This window comes from Paroedura picta, chromosome 2 (genome assembly GCF_049243985.1).
Source record: "Paroedura picta isolate Pp20150507F chromosome 2, Ppicta_v3.0, whole genome shotgun sequence".
Taxonomy (NCBI): domain Eukaryota; kingdom Metazoa; phylum Chordata; class Lepidosauria; order Squamata; family Gekkonidae; genus Paroedura; species Paroedura picta.
Window position 1 is genome coordinate 44,418,678 of NC_135370.1, and position 15,270 is coordinate 44,433,947.

Consider the following 15,270-nt stretch of genomic DNA (forward strand, 5'->3'; position numbering starts at 1 on the left):
AAAAAGTTTTTATCCTGATGAATAACTGTTCTGATGGGTATTGTTTGAGTGCTATATGGTTGTAAGAAGCAATTTTGTTGTTGAGTTTTTAATTGTTTTACTCGGTGTACTTTTAAACAACATTGATGTCATGAGCCCCACAAGGAGAAAGGCAGGTTAAAATGTTTCCGATGTATTCTTGTGAACCCCTCAGTGAAGACTTGTGTCCTCTGTGCAGCTGTAACAGAAAAATGTGTTTGAATATTATGAAAGTAAATGGTGGGGAAACCATAAAGTATAAAATGAATTTATGAAACTGAGAAAAGTCGCCATATTTAAGTGAATGACTGGATGCCTTTAAGCTTTTTGTTACATCTTGGGTTAGAAATGAATGGTTTTAATTTGTCTGAACTGAAGTTCTTCATTTCAGGCACATACTAGAACTGGAAATACAAACTTTTTTTGATGAAGGAAATGAGTGTTTTTTGGACTTGTGGGATTTGCGTAAGTACTCTCACTATATAACTTCATGTAAGCTACTTAATTACAAATATGAGCATGATGATAAAATTATACAATAATATTGACCATTCATATTTTGGGCATACAATGATTTGCATTAGAGTTGCAACCTAGGCAGTAAACTGGTTCAATTCTCAAGGCCAGTTAAATGCTCAGATTGGTTTTTAATTGGGCATCACATTCACACAACCTTTCTGAATCCATCATGTTCAATTTGCTGCCTCTTGCAGTTTGCCTTGTGTATCATTCCTACCTGGCCAGGAGAACAATATGGCTATGATGAGATGAGGCTCTTCTATACAAAGAGTATTGACCTCTTACATAGTGGGTGGGTGTGTAACAAGCAACATCTTAGTGGAATCTTCATCTACTGGGGAAGGGGCTAGTAGATTAACATGTTAAAAGAGTTCCATGTCTGTGGGCTTGGACAGTTGGACAAAGACTTCCATGCTGTCAGCCTACAAGACCATTTATAGAGTTTTCAGTTGTAAGGAAAGGTAGGTAGAATGGTGATAAATACATCCCTCTTGATCAGATGGACAGGTCAGACCAAAGAAAATCTTGGAGAACTATAAACAGAAGAATGCCACATACTACGCATTGTCCCCCAAGCACCATGAGTGTTGCTGTCCAACAAGCAAAGAAGTAACAATACTAAATAATGACTTATAAGAAGCTCTTCCTGGAGTTCTTATGATATATGTTCCCCTCCTTCCTCTTCCCATAGTCCTCCTCAAAGGCCATCTTTCAACCAACTAAGACTAATACCATGGAAAACAGATAAGACTACCACATGAATTTCCTCTTGTGTCTGGTAAACTTTGAAATATTTTGTCTAATAGAGTGACAGTCTATATTTATTCCTTCCCTAGGGTATAAGTTATCAAAAGACCTGGATACATTTCAAGCGAATACAGTAGAACCTATCTGGCAACTAAGAGAGGATTTAAGGTATAGATTGTCCAAAATAGAGACTAACTGTGAACAGCAGTCCTGCCTGGAAAATGCAGATGCCGTCTTACAACAGGTTAGTAATCTTGTCTTTCTCCATTTTTCCACTTTATGTAGATTTGGGCCAGTATTCTCCCCCTTCTATTTTATTAATAGTTGCTAATGTCACCCTTACATTATGTGTATTGGGAGCATAAGGGCAGGTTGTACATAATCTGGAAACATATGAGTTGCCAGCTGCCTGGAGAAAAATGGCTCGTACTTTCAATAAAGGTTTTCTTTCAATAAACATTTTTTCCATGAAAAGCTTCAGCTGCCCATTTCAACACATTCAGCAACTGTTAAAGGGACAGGATATTTTCACCAGGCCTGTTGGTATCCCTATATGCAAGTGCTATGTAACATGGATCTCTCCCATCTCAATTAATTTCTCCCATCTACGTTTTCTTTTCCCATTTCCCATTCCAGTTCTGGTTTCAGGATTTGTAAGGAAGAAGATTAATCCTTCTATTAATCCTGGCAAAATTTAGCTATGAAAGTTAAAGAGCAGAAGGACTGTGAAGGAAACCCTGCCCTTGGAATGAATCATTTCCAATTCTCACTTCCTACTGCAGATGATGCAAGAGGAAGAAGGATGCCATTTTGCTCCCTTTCTCCTCCCTACTGTAGCTGCCCATCCCATGTGGCTATTACTCCAGGATCTTGGAATCCCAGGAATAAAAAAGAAGAGGTTGTTTTTATCCCTCCCGTTCCCTCTACCATAAGGAGTCTCAAAGTGGTTTACCATCACCTTCCCTTCTTCTCCCCACAGCAGACACTCTGTGAAGTAGGAGAGTCTGAGAGAACTTTTACTGGCCCAAGATCACCCGGCAGGCTTCTTGTGGAGGAGTGAGGAATCAAACCTGGTTCTCCAGATTAGAGACTGCTGCTCTTAACCACCACACTACACTGGCTCTCTTTCCCCTTATTGAAAATGTCTGCATTGTGAGGGAAGGAAGCGATGGGAAGTCACATGACTGCCAGTACTTTCTACTAATGCATCACAGGATCTAAGCCTTGTATCTGAGTCCCAAGGATGAAGAACTTGTAATTTCCTATCCAGAGTGTTTTGATGAGTACATATAGGGATTTTCCACTTATCTTTATACTAGAGGCCAAGCCCATTTCATTCAGGAGTACAACAGGCACTAGATTAGGGGGGTGGAGTGGAAGAACTCTATAGACGGCCTCCCCCCCCAGGACCTAGAAGGGCTGCAGGCAGCTGTTATGGAATTCACTGGTAGGGGCAGCTCTCATGCAGAAGGGATCTGCAGCCTCCAGGTCTCAGAGGGAAGTGGAAGGAGGAGGGGGTGGTTAGGGGTGGGGGATGGAAGGTGATTGGCTGGCTGCTGGACAGACAGGCAAGCTGGTTAGAGGAGGAAACACTTAGAGCAGGACAGCCACCCTGAGTGGGTGTTAAGCGTTGAGTGGCACTTAAGACATGTATTTCCTTCTTAGACATAAAGGGAGTAGATAGAACTGTGCTAGCAGGGATTGAATTATGGAAACCCCAGCCATATTTGTTAATGCTTTAAAACAATGTGTCATATAATCAGGTCGAGTCGGTGAAGAAACAACAAAAAGCCATTTTGGAAAAGCTTCAACTTGAAAGATCAGTTTTGGAAAAAAATCTTGAAGATTTCAGATTGGAAGTAAGAATGTTTATTTATTTTATTTTTATGCCGCCCTCCCATACAGCTCAGGGCGGTTCGCATAAAATATTGCAGGGATAATACATAGAACAGTCTAAATGTATAACACAGTCATAAACAAGATATCAACAATAGTCTAACAGTGGCTTCAGATAGAATGACAACATAGACAAAACCCCTAGGGAGGTCAGGCTGCTTCAGATCTTGGAGGGGGTGTCTGAGGGGGGACCAGTGGATGTTGATGGGTCGGTCAGGCTCAAGCAAGTTAATTAAGTTCACTTTTTTGGCTTGAACTCTTGAGCCACAACATCTTGGATTCTTCCACTGTCCTCTGTTTTTTATCATAGATATTAACACATGCCTGGGAAGAGAGAGCCATGCACTTTCATGATTTACCTCCAGAATTACTGGCCTTGGAATGCCCCTACCCTGATTTGAAAGCCTTGGTTTTTATGGAATTTTATAAACTCGCTAATGAATACTGGTTGAAACTCAAGGAGAAGGATGACGAGTTAAAATTCACGTTCAGGTAATAGACTACAGCACAATGTTCTGTCATTAGAGTTTTGGATCCTATGCTTGTATTTGCAAGCAAAAGGACTTCTTTCTTTTCGTTTCTTTTTTAGCACAATGCATAGTTGACTCCGTGCCCAGCTTTATGGATTAAATAGTCAGTAACTATTTGCACAGCTGAGAGAATGGAGACTGTCCCTTTCTAAAACAGCTTGTCTAAGTCAGTAAGCAAAAATGTTTGAGGGGTTAAACCACCAGAAGCAGGGGCTGTGCTGAATGTTACCATGTTCTATATGGATACAGTGCTTTAATTTTTTTTTGTTCTGTTTAAAATAACATTAATGCTGGAATGAATGTTTTCACTCGGAGATATCTAGAACAGTCTGCTCATGCAACTCTGAAGCCTGTGTCTTTTCACAAACAGAAGATGCCTCAGTGAATTCTTATGAACTTGCTTAACATGCCAGCCAACAGTGGAGACAGGAGGCCTGATCCCTTTGTGTCCCTTTGGCTGCTAAGGCTGAATCAGGGATTTGTGCCATGCTCAAATGGCATTCGATGTTAATCACGGGAGGGAGACCAGAGGAATGATCCAGTTCTGCCTTGCTGCTTGTTTCAGCTAACTAAACTCCTTTGAACGTCTTCAGGTGAAAACAGGACTCTTGCAAGCTTCATACCAAAGATCACTCCTCACCAACAATCCACTTCTATAGTCTTTTCTTCCTGCTGTGGACTACACTCCTTGGCTTTACAAGCTTGTTATTATGGCCCCGTCCAGTTCCCTCCCTCAGAGGCAAAATTTTCCCTCTGTTTTTCTTGCCCTTTACTGACTGAGCTGCCCTAGTAATGTGTTTTCTTCTTTGCTGAAGAACTCTGGCTGTCCCACCCTGTCACAGTATGATATTTTGGCTGTTGACTCTGCCCAGGAACCTGAGGGGAGGATCAGGAGCCCACTTTAACTTAAACAATTTAAATGGCGCTCAGGACATTTTGAAATTCAAAAGTACCAAAGTATTCTATTTTATTTTATTTTAAATAATAAAGGAGGAAGGTCAGCTGAAATCGGGGACAGAAATTTCTGAGGTAAAACCAATACACGCAGAGGCTTTAGTTTTAGATGTCAGGCTGAGGAGAATTTCTTAAGCTATTCACAATGACTTAAATCTTTAGTTTGAGAAGCTTTGTTATAGTGTTTTCTCCAAACTCTTCAGAACTCTTTGAGTATTCTCTAACTCTTTTGGTTTCCGGAAGGCTGGAGTACTTGAGTACTTTCCAGTACTCAAACCCTTCTCTTGAAACACCAGTTTTTCTCTTGAGTTAACTAATTAAAGGGTTCTACAGGCAATTGCTAACCACACTAGAGCAGAGATCTATGTTCGCTTCAGAGCCAAATCCCTGTTTGACTGGGTAAGGAAATTCTTCTCTCTCTAGACTGGAAGATCTATCCCCTTGCCTTGGCCTGAATGGAAGTCTCTATCTAACTGTCCATTGGTCCTTGCCAACTTTCCCCAGATCTCCTGTCTGTGTTTAATTGTTCTCAATCAGACCTGAATTCGGAATGAATTCTCCTCCTCATCATTCAGCTTTAGTCTACCTATGCTCAATTGATACTAACCATTCAGAGTGCTTGGAGCAGCCTGCACTTCAGACTCTCTGTTTCTGTGAAGAATTAACCCTTCGTAGCTCTTTTACCTGTTTGTACAGCACTTTTAAAATTAGTCACCCTTGCTCTGCTTGTTTTAAAAACAAGTGACGGGAAGATTTAGATCAGGTTTTCCATATTCTAATTCATAATGCATACTAGTTGTGGTGGTGTCCAGAGGCTACACTCCTGCACTTACCAATTAAATGGAAGCTGCACAGCAACACAGCAAAGCCTTAGACAGGTTTCAAGGATCCAAGGGGCATGGCAACAGAAGCAGAATAAGACTTGATGTGATGCAGGAAAGGCCTAAACAGGGAGGCTACATTTAAGGGGAAATCACCTGTCGGGGTAGAATCATCATCATCATCATCATCTTCTTGTATTGTTTAGCTGGCGATTGGTGGAGCAGGTTGTCCTCTCAGCCAATAGGCTACTTTAGGTGCTACTGGATTTTCTTTTGCCTTGTTTATAATATTTATTTATTTATTTATTTTATTTTTTATATTTATATACCGCCCTCCCTGGGGCTCAGGGCGGTTTACATAAGAACAACAACAGTACATAAAACAATCTACAAACATGTGAATAACTTTACAATAATAACCGTATAACAATGTAACAGTATAAACAATATAGGCAGTACAACAATGCAACAATACAAACAGGTCCAGAGCATGTTGGTGGACTTCTGAGGGGGGGCAGGGGGGGAGCAGGGGCCTTTCAGTCGCTGTCGATTGTGTCTGATCTCAACCTGGTGGAAGAGCTCCTTTTTGCAGGCCCTGCGGAACAATTTAAGCTCCGTCAGGGCACTGATCTCCTCCGGGAGCTCGTTCCACCAGGTGGGGGCCATGACAAAAAATGCTCTGGTCCTGGTTGAGACCAGGCGGACTTCTTTAGGGCCAGGGATCCTTAACTGGTTGGTGGCAGTGGAGCGCAGAGCTCTTTGGGGGGCATAGGCAGGGAGGCGATCCCTCAGGTACACTGGGCCCTGACCGCGTATGGCCTTGAAGGTAATTACCAGGACCTTTAGTCTGATCCGGAATTCAACTGGCAGCCATTGCAGCTGGTGGAGAACAGGCCGGATGTGAGACCTCCACGGTGTTGCTGTGAGGATCCTGGCCGGTGCATTTTGTACCAGCTGTAGTTTCCAGGTCAAGGCTAAGGGCAGGCCTGCATAGAATGAGTTCCAAAAGTCCAGTCTAGAGGTGACCGTTGCATGGATCACTGTGGCTAGGTGTTCTGGGGCCAGGTAGGGCGCTAGTAGTTTGGTTTGGAGGAGATGGTAGAATGCCAGCCACGCTACCTTTGTGATCTGGGCTTCCATTGTGAGGGAAGCGTCCAGAATCACGCCTAGATTCCTGGCGGAGCAAGCCGTAGATAGCTGTACACCATCCAGGGCAGGCAGACGCGCTTCCTCGCATGAGCCCTTCTTACCCAGCCACAGGACCTCCGTCTTTGAAGGATTTAGCTTCAGACGACTCTGCTTGAGCCATCTCGTCACTGCTTCCAGGCAGCTGGCTAATGCTTCTGGGGGAGAGTCAGGGCGGCCATCCATCAGGAGGAAGAGCTGGGTGTCACCTGCATATTGATGGCAACCCAGCCTGAACTTCCGTACCAGTTGTGCGAGAGGGCGCATGAAGATGTTGAATAGGATAGGGGAGAGGACCGCTCCTTGTGGGACTCCACAAGTCAGTTGTCAGCGGTCTGATGTTTTTTCTCCTATTGCAACCATCTGTCCACGATCACGGAGGAAGGAGATCAGCCATTGAAGAGCTGTCCCTTGTATTCCGGCGTGTTTCTACTCTTGACAATTGGTGGCAGTAGTTTTGGCCATAAGGATAGTCAGTCACTGGTTTTGAAGGTCATCCTCAATCTGTTTAAGCCATGTTTTCTTTGGCGCCACTTGTTGAATCTTCCATTCAGTTGGTCATGCTCGCCAGAGGATCTTATGAGGCAGTCTGCTGGTGTTCATTCTGCTGACATGGCCAAACCATTGCAGTCTGTGCTTTTGGATTTGTTCTTTAATTTTCGGCTGGTTGTCATATTTTGTCTCATTTCGATTATGATCACATAGACAGACACCCAGAATCTGCCGCAGGCATCACATTTAGAAGGACTTGAGTTTGTTTATATTAGGTTTTAGTAAAGTCCAAGTTTCCGATCAATATAGTGTCCAGAAGAGAAGAACTTTGGTCTTGAGGGAGATGTTAGTCTTCTTCCAGAGGCAAGTGCTTGAGTGTGGTAAATGCTGATGTAGCTTTTCTCTACCCGGAGGCTCAAAGCGGCTTACAGTCGCCTTCCCCACAACAGACACCCTGTGAGGTTGGTGAGGCTGAGAGAGCCCTGATATCATTGCTAGGTCAGCATATAAGCAGCATATAAGAACCAACTCTTCTTCTTCTTCTTCTTCTTCTTCTTCTTCAGCAGCCGAAAAAGGGGGGCTGGAAGAGAGGTAGGGTTCATTTCCTGTGTGTGGAGGAGGGAAGGTGGATTTGCTATTGGATGGCCAACTTTGACCCCAACTTTGGCGGCGGCAGGTGGCAGGCGGAGGCAGTGGCTAGCAACTGGCATAGGTGAGCGGAGGTGGCAGAGGCATGATACTGGCCACCTCCACATCACCTTGATTGTTGTGCCCCTGCGCGCACCCGCACATGCCCCCCCCGCGCACAAGTGCACACCGCCACCTTAAGCTGGAGTCATGGCATCAAAAAGGTTGAGAACCACTGGGTTAGAGAGAGAATTTGGACAGTGTGGCAGATTTTCCAAATTCTTCTTTCTTGGTGATTCTTTCAAGCCCCTAGCTCTTTTTCAGTTTGTATTTAAGACTACATCAACCTTTCTCCTTGCAAATGAAAACATGGTAAGAGAGGCTAGTGGTAGACTATATGAAACTCACAGTGTAACTTAGATGTATCTTTTTCTGGGTTAGAAACTGCACACACAAGAAGGGAGGTTGTGTAGTTCTTTGGAACCACTTGATAACTTGCATCAAAGTGCCATTAAGGGCCCCATCCTGAGCCATAGCTGAAACATATTTAGGATAGCCACATAGTGACATACCCTTCAGGTGCTGTGCTGGTGTAACTGGTGGTGGTGGTGTAAACTTGGATAGCATCGGGGGTATGCCATGTCTAGAGAAGGACCTAGCTTTCTCAGCCTCTCCACCCACAAGTGCATCCTCAATGCTGGTGCAGTTTTGTGCATCTAAAAGCCTCAGCAGAACTCAAATTCACCCCCCTGTTGGCTGTGTCTGCATGCACCGTGTACACTGAATAGTCACTGAGGTCTCTGATGTGATAACTATGCTGCCTACAGCTTGCTGATGGCAAATTTTGGTAGTTCCTTTCTGTGGAAGGGCTTTAATATGGCCCCTAGCTGTATTGATGCCACTTCTGTTATGGTCCATTGGGACCACAGTCCGTTGAGACCACTATCCTTCCTGGTAGAGGGCTCCTCCATGGAAGAAGTAAAAGGGTAGGACTGGATTATAGTGTCAGCATAATAGGGAGAGGATTACAACAGGCTACTGTATAGGACTGTAAATATCACCCTGTGCCATCAGCTAGGTTGCTGAAGGCAAGCTGAATATAGCAATTAAGCTACAAGTCTCACTTTTCACAATGTTTTCAGATTGTAGCAGGTTTCCAGATTGTCCATTAGGCCTGCTCGTGTCTTCTGCAGTGAACAGAAATCAGGGCTGAGCAAGAAATCTGACTACCAATTGCAAAATGTTTCTGGTACAACAGACAACAATGACACAGTTGACATATGGGGAAGCTGACATCTCAGTTGGAGTTATTGTTGTACTTTGCCCGGCTGCAAATTCAGTGGAACAGTGCATCCAATTCACATTGTCCTACCTATTATCGAGGGGTAGTGAGGGATTATGGGCATGGGAGAGAGACTTCCTTTAGGAGGCTTTTTATGTTCTTTAGTGGGTGCAAAGCCAGGGATTAACTTTGGGGAGATCTGATTCAGAGGAAAATATAAAGCAGCTGCCTGAGGGTGTTTGTCTATAGGACCGTTGCCAAGTTTCAGTTCTGAAACCAAATAATGGTGCAAGATTTCTTTTTTCCCCTAGTGGAAAAACGATAGCTATGTTGTCAGAATGTGCCAAGTTGAATATCTGGAACATATTTTGGCAGCGATTTGAGTTTTTGTTAACTCCTAATATATACAGTGGTCTTTTTTTCCTTTGGCCATGGCACTTTCTCACTTGGAATTTTCAGTCGGTAGACAGGCTACGTATGGAATCTAAGGACACATAAAAGGGGCATGAACTCTCAGAAGATTAACATGACAAGAATGTTTTTATCAGCCTTACTGAGTTGCCCATGAGTTCAATTTGCCTCAAAATTTCTTTCATTCCTATCTGGCCCTTCCTTCAAGATGCTGACATCAATGGGGTTTTTTGCAATCTTATATCATAATTAGATGGAGAGTTAGTTGCTCAACCAAAACCAGCACTTACTTCATAAAGCCCTCAATAGACAGGGCTTCAGAAAGCTGCTATGTTTCTGGATTATGGCCTGGATCCCATAGCTTTGCTCTGCACACTGTTTTCTCCAAGTGCTGCAGAGCCAGTCCTCTACTGCAGAGCTTAGTTCTTCTCACACTAGGCCTGCAGCACATGACTGCCTCCGCAATGACTGGAGAAAAGCACATGCTGCACAAAGATACAGAATCCAAGCCTATGTCCCTGGATAGAACCCTTCTTGCACTGCTCCTAGAAAACCTGTGATCACTCTCATCCTTTCCACTCTACCTTAAGAGATGGAGGGTTGCAGCATCATTCAGCTAATATGCTGCTCCTGTTGCTTACTTAGCTCTACTTTCTACTGGTCCAGAAGTGCCGTTGCGCTTTTGCAATGGCATGCTGGAATGGATAACACATTATAGATGTCTAAATACCAGTGCTAGAAGTCTCCAGGCCAAGATTGGGAAGATGAAGTGCTTGACGATAAATATAGTAGGTATCTCAGGAACATGTTGGAATGTGGAAAATCTATGGGATACAGTGAATTTTGCAGAAATTAGAAGAATACTTAAAAAGAAGCTGAAGGGAAAATACAAGAAAGTCAGGTCCCTATAGTATATTTGGAGTCTATTCAACACCATTATAATTGAAGTCAAAATATTATGCATTCCACAGGTATGGAAAGGCACTGCCAAGTCTAAAAGAAGGCCTGTGTTGTTAACAACACAAGTCAAGGAAACTATAAAAAGTAACTTCTTTTTTTAAAGTGGTAGGTCTCAGTGGGACACAACAGTAAAGTGGCTTGGAGGAGTAATTGGTCAGCTGGATTAATTCTCACTGCTGGTCACCAGTGACTGCTTGCATGAATGAATGCCTTACTCTTTTGTTCATAGAGAATTAATCCAGCCGACCAATTAGAATTGGGCTTCCCATACCTGTCCTAAACAAAGTTTAGTTATACGTATGTATCTTGATTCCTTTGTACACGTGTGACATGCAACCAGTTAATTTGCTGTCCTCGTGAGAACGTACCTCCTTAGACTGTAGGTAAGGGGGTCATGTGATTGATGTCTCCCTCATAAGAGAACCTCCATCCGTGTGGTAAGTTTGCAGCTTGAGAAGAGGGAGAGAAAGGTTGCAGCCTTTCTTCCTGGTTTGCCAGCTTTCCTGATCTCACTCTTCTGTTTTGGTTAATTCCTCTAGAGCAGGCTTTCTCAGCCTGGGTTTTATCAAACCCCAGGGTTTCTTGACAGCCCAGGAAGGGTTTCCTTAATGAGTGGGAGTTAATTAATTTTGTATACATTTATTGGGCGATATAACCATATATGGTCATGTTGACCCTCCCTTTCTTCCCCAAATGGTCAATGATGAGCTTGGAGGGGGTGGTGAGAGTAGGGGCCCCAGGTAGGCATGTATGCGGCTATGCTTCTCAACCATACACTGCTTTGTTTGTTTGTTTGTTTATTTGCCGCCCTCCCCTGAGGCTCAGAGCAGTTTACATAGAACCTAGAACAATACAAGGAACTTAGTTTTTCCATAACGTATAGATAACCACAACAATAATAACTGTAACAAAGGTAACTATAACAATGCAAAGAGGTCCAGGGGCAGAACGCATGAGTGGGTTTCTGGGAAGGAGGGAGCAGGGGCCCTGTAGATCAGGGGTAGTCAACCTGTGGTCCTCCAGATGTCCATGGACTACAATTCCGATGAGCCCCTGCCAGCAAACGCAGGTTGACTACCCCTGCTGTAGATGTTCCTGATTTTGCTTGGCCTCAACTAAATACCTGGTGGAAGAGCTCCCTTTTGCATGCCCTGCGGAACTGTTTTAGCACGACTTCTGGAGTTTCTTGAAGCCTGAAGAATTTCAGGGGTTTCTCACTGGTAAAAAAGTTGAGAAAGGCTGTTCTTGAGGCTACATACAAAGTATCTTTATCTATTTACTGGTGGCTTTTTTGGGGGGGTGGTATTGGATTACAAGGAGGCAAAATTGTATTACAGCTTCAGTTGCTACTATTTATTTTTTAAATGTTCAGGCTTTCACAGTAATTAGCAGGAAAACAGCTGCTGATGTATTCCAAATTATGTAATGGTCTTCTCACATAAACTGTAAGCCCAAATATGTCATAAATGTTGGAAGGTAAATCACTACTCTGGGGAAGGTGGAAGAACCAATGTTTGACTAGAGAAAGGCAAATTAGGGTCTTGGATTGGCAATAGATCCCTCTCTTGGTGCCAGATTGTGACAGCTAATGTGATATAATGGGAACTGCCTCTGACCAGGGAGACATAGGCTCAAATGAAGCTTGTGGCAAAACTTGCCCGCTCTGGCTTGCAGGCCCTATTCTACCCTGGGTGTAAACTGCACGGAGCTTTTATTCCAACCCCAGATCGATTCAGTCCCTGCGCTCTACATAGAATGCGATTTCCGTTTGGATTTTGGGCGATTTTAATTTTCCTTCTGCAGCAAGAAGGATTGATCCAGAGTGACCCTACCTTTATTGTGCGATATCTCAGACTGCTTTTAAGCCTGAATATCCAGCTTGGGAAAGAAAGCTCCGTGGTAGAGTACCTCTGATAGGCTACACCTGGTCATGTTGTACGCTTGCCTTAAAGGAGAAGCCCCTAATTTCTCTCAACTTCCGTCAGTCCTGGATTTTTCCTCCCTCTTCTGTCTTTTTCGATCCTCTCCCCCTCCCCTCCAAGAAAAGAAAGAGGCTCCATGCCTGGCTCCTCTCCCCCCCCCCTCAAGAAAAGAAAGAAAGAGGCTTGGCTCCTCCCCACCTTCTGAGCCTCCCTAACCACATGCAGAAGACTTTCCTGTTTCAATGGGGAAGAGGGGGAGAGAGAAAGTTCAAAGCGATCTGAATGCAACAGGATTGACAATGGAATAAAGAAAGTAAGTGCAGACTCTGCTCTGCATACTCCAAAGTTTTTCTCAACACCTGGAGTGGCTTGTCCCCCACTGTAGGTAACTTTGCTGCCACCACCTGACCTTTCTTTGGAATTCCCCATTGAGAGGGTAAGGACCTCCAGCTTCCCTTTTCAGACTTGAGACCTTGCATCTGTGTCTCCTGCTGCCCAGCACCTAGTCACAAGGACAGTTTACGGTTTTATGTGCTTTTGGAGGAACAACCACGCCAACTGTGTCAGCCTTTCTCCTTATACTCCTTTTACAATAGCATGTCTGAGACAATAGAACTCTGTGTGGTACAAATACCAGCATCCAAAGTTATAAAGTATTTATTAAGAAGAAAATGTTTACAAGCTATCTTTTAGCACAGCACCAGATTGAGCAACAAATCCAGGAGAATTATGTGAAACCTAATTCCTCTGTCCCTCTACTTGTCCTACCAGATCTTAAAATACAGGTCAAGCCCCTTAGCTTAATAAGAGTTACAGATCTCTACCGAGTTTCCATTACTTTGGAGCTCCAAGTGACTGCATGGCTAATAGCCACCCCTCTGGACCTCGGTTAGGAGTCCTGTTTCCCCTGATAAACTCCACACCAAAAAGAGCTCCTCCTTGCTGCAAGCAATTTTTATCAATTCTCTACTGTTTCTCTACTCGCTGACCAGATCAGCCCAGGTCAGAGAAGTGTTTCCTGGCAATCTCCAGGAATCTCTTTCCTGGAGTCACTCTAGCATTTAAAACCTCCAAATCTCTGTTTCCTGCTTGAAGAAGGGAGGAGGGCTTGACCATCCTGTTGTCTTTAGGTAGACCCATTTGCATCTGTGTGAAGGTGAGCTGAGATGTGTCTGGAGAGCAATGGGATTGACTTCCACCTCCCTGCCTGTGGTGGTGGGGGGCACAACTGTTAAAATGCTTAATTCAAACTTCCACAGGAGAAATGCATTTCTTCACAAATCTCATGGGATGACCTTGGGACATGCTCTCACTTATGATATGGTATTTCTGTAAGCATAAGATGGAGCATTAATAGATAGTAAATATTGAGAAGATAATTAGCAGTCTGCACAGATATTCAAAAGGTGTTGAAACAGAAATCCACCATACCCAGTGAGGACAATTAAAGATTTATAAGTAGTTTGAGAGGTCTGTTAAAAAAATTACACTGAGCTGTCATTTTGTATGGATCCAGATAATATTTCAGTGTTGATGCTAAATCTGCCCCCCAATTAATGCTGTCATTAGATGTATTAAAATATAATTAAACAGTCTGCCATGATACATTGTGAATACATAGTGGACTATGTGCAAGAAGATAATATAAGTTTTTGAAGTTTTGATTGGATAAGAACTCCTGTCTGCTAGAAAGCCATTATACCTGCCCTTTAGTTTAATGTGTTCAAATTTAAAGTGCAAATATATGAAAGTTGTAATAACAGAACATTTTTTTTTCTTTTCAGCTTTCACTGTTGTGTACAAATCTTAATTTACAGAGTGCGTTAAAAACTGCTCACCTGTTTCATAGCTTTGTACTGCTTAATTGTAATTTTGGAGAGAAGAGAAAACTGAGCTGCCAAGGAAGGGTAGAATACAAATATAAAGAGCAGCGGAATCTAATCTGGAGAACTGGATTTGATTCACCACTCCTCCGCATGGAGCCAGCTGGGTGACCTTGGGTTAATCACAGTTCTCTTTGGGCTGTTCTCACAGAACAGTTCTCTTAGAACTCTCTCAGCCTCACCTACCTCACAGGATGTCAGTTTTGAGGAAAGGGAAGGAAAGGTATTTGTAAGTTACTTTGGGACTCCTTTGGGTAGTGAAAACCAGGATATATATATATATGTGTGTGTGTATACATACATACATACATACATACATACATACATACATACATACATACATACATACATACATACATACATACATACATACATACACTTACATATACATGCATATAAAAACCTCTACCTCTCTCCTGAGTTGTGTAAAGTAGTATCCTTTCATACCAGACAAGGCAAATTCTCAGAGCTAATGTCCCTGTTTAACTGGACAATGATTTTTTTTCTCTCCCAAGAAGATCTGTTTTTCTTTGGCCGGTTGGGAGTCTCAGTCCACAGCTTCGCTATTTAACTGGACAAGGATTTTTCTTCTCTCCCAAGAAGATCTGTTTTCCTTTGGCCTGTTGCGAGTCTCAGTCTACTTCCTTAAATCTCTTTGCCAAATATTATTCTCAGTTCTCTTGTCTGTGTAGAACTTCTTTCAGATTAGACTGAATTTAGACTAGTCTTTATTCGGCAACAGCTGAGGTACAAAACAATATTCTCTCAATGCAGGTCTCTGTTAAAAAACAAAATTATCTCAGTACACTGGCTGTCATGGGGCTTCTCTCTTAGCTGTTCCTGACCAATCAGTGCTTGGAGCAGCCTATCACACAAACTCTTCATCTGTGTGAAGGTTTGACTATTTACCTCCTGGTTCTTTGATACTTCAGCACTTTGAGGATTGCTTTTAAAGTGCTGTCCATCACAACTGCATATGTTTTTAGCATGTGATTCAAGCTGCCACTGAATCCTTCATTCAGC

The 15,270-nt window shown here is 43.1% G+C and overlaps 1 protein-coding gene across 4 annotated transcripts in view; it reads left to right on the top strand.

The window, feature by feature from the left end:
* The window catches only part of CCDC148 (coiled-coil domain containing 148), a 171,744-nt gene that overhangs the window by 52,340 nt on the left and 104,134 nt on the right, over positions 1-15,270 (top strand). For all 4 annotated transcript variants that reach the window (XM_077319991.1, XM_077319993.1, XM_077319994.1 and 1 more), the window contains exons 5-8: positions 410-483; positions 1,374-1,528; positions 3,048-3,143; positions 3,491-3,672. In XM_077319991.1, coding sequence (XP_077176106.1) covers positions 410-483; positions 1,374-1,528; positions 3,048-3,143; positions 3,491-3,672 — 507 coding nt within the window. The remainder of the gene's footprint in view (positions 1-409; positions 484-1,373; positions 1,529-3,047; positions 3,144-3,490; positions 3,673-15,270) is intronic.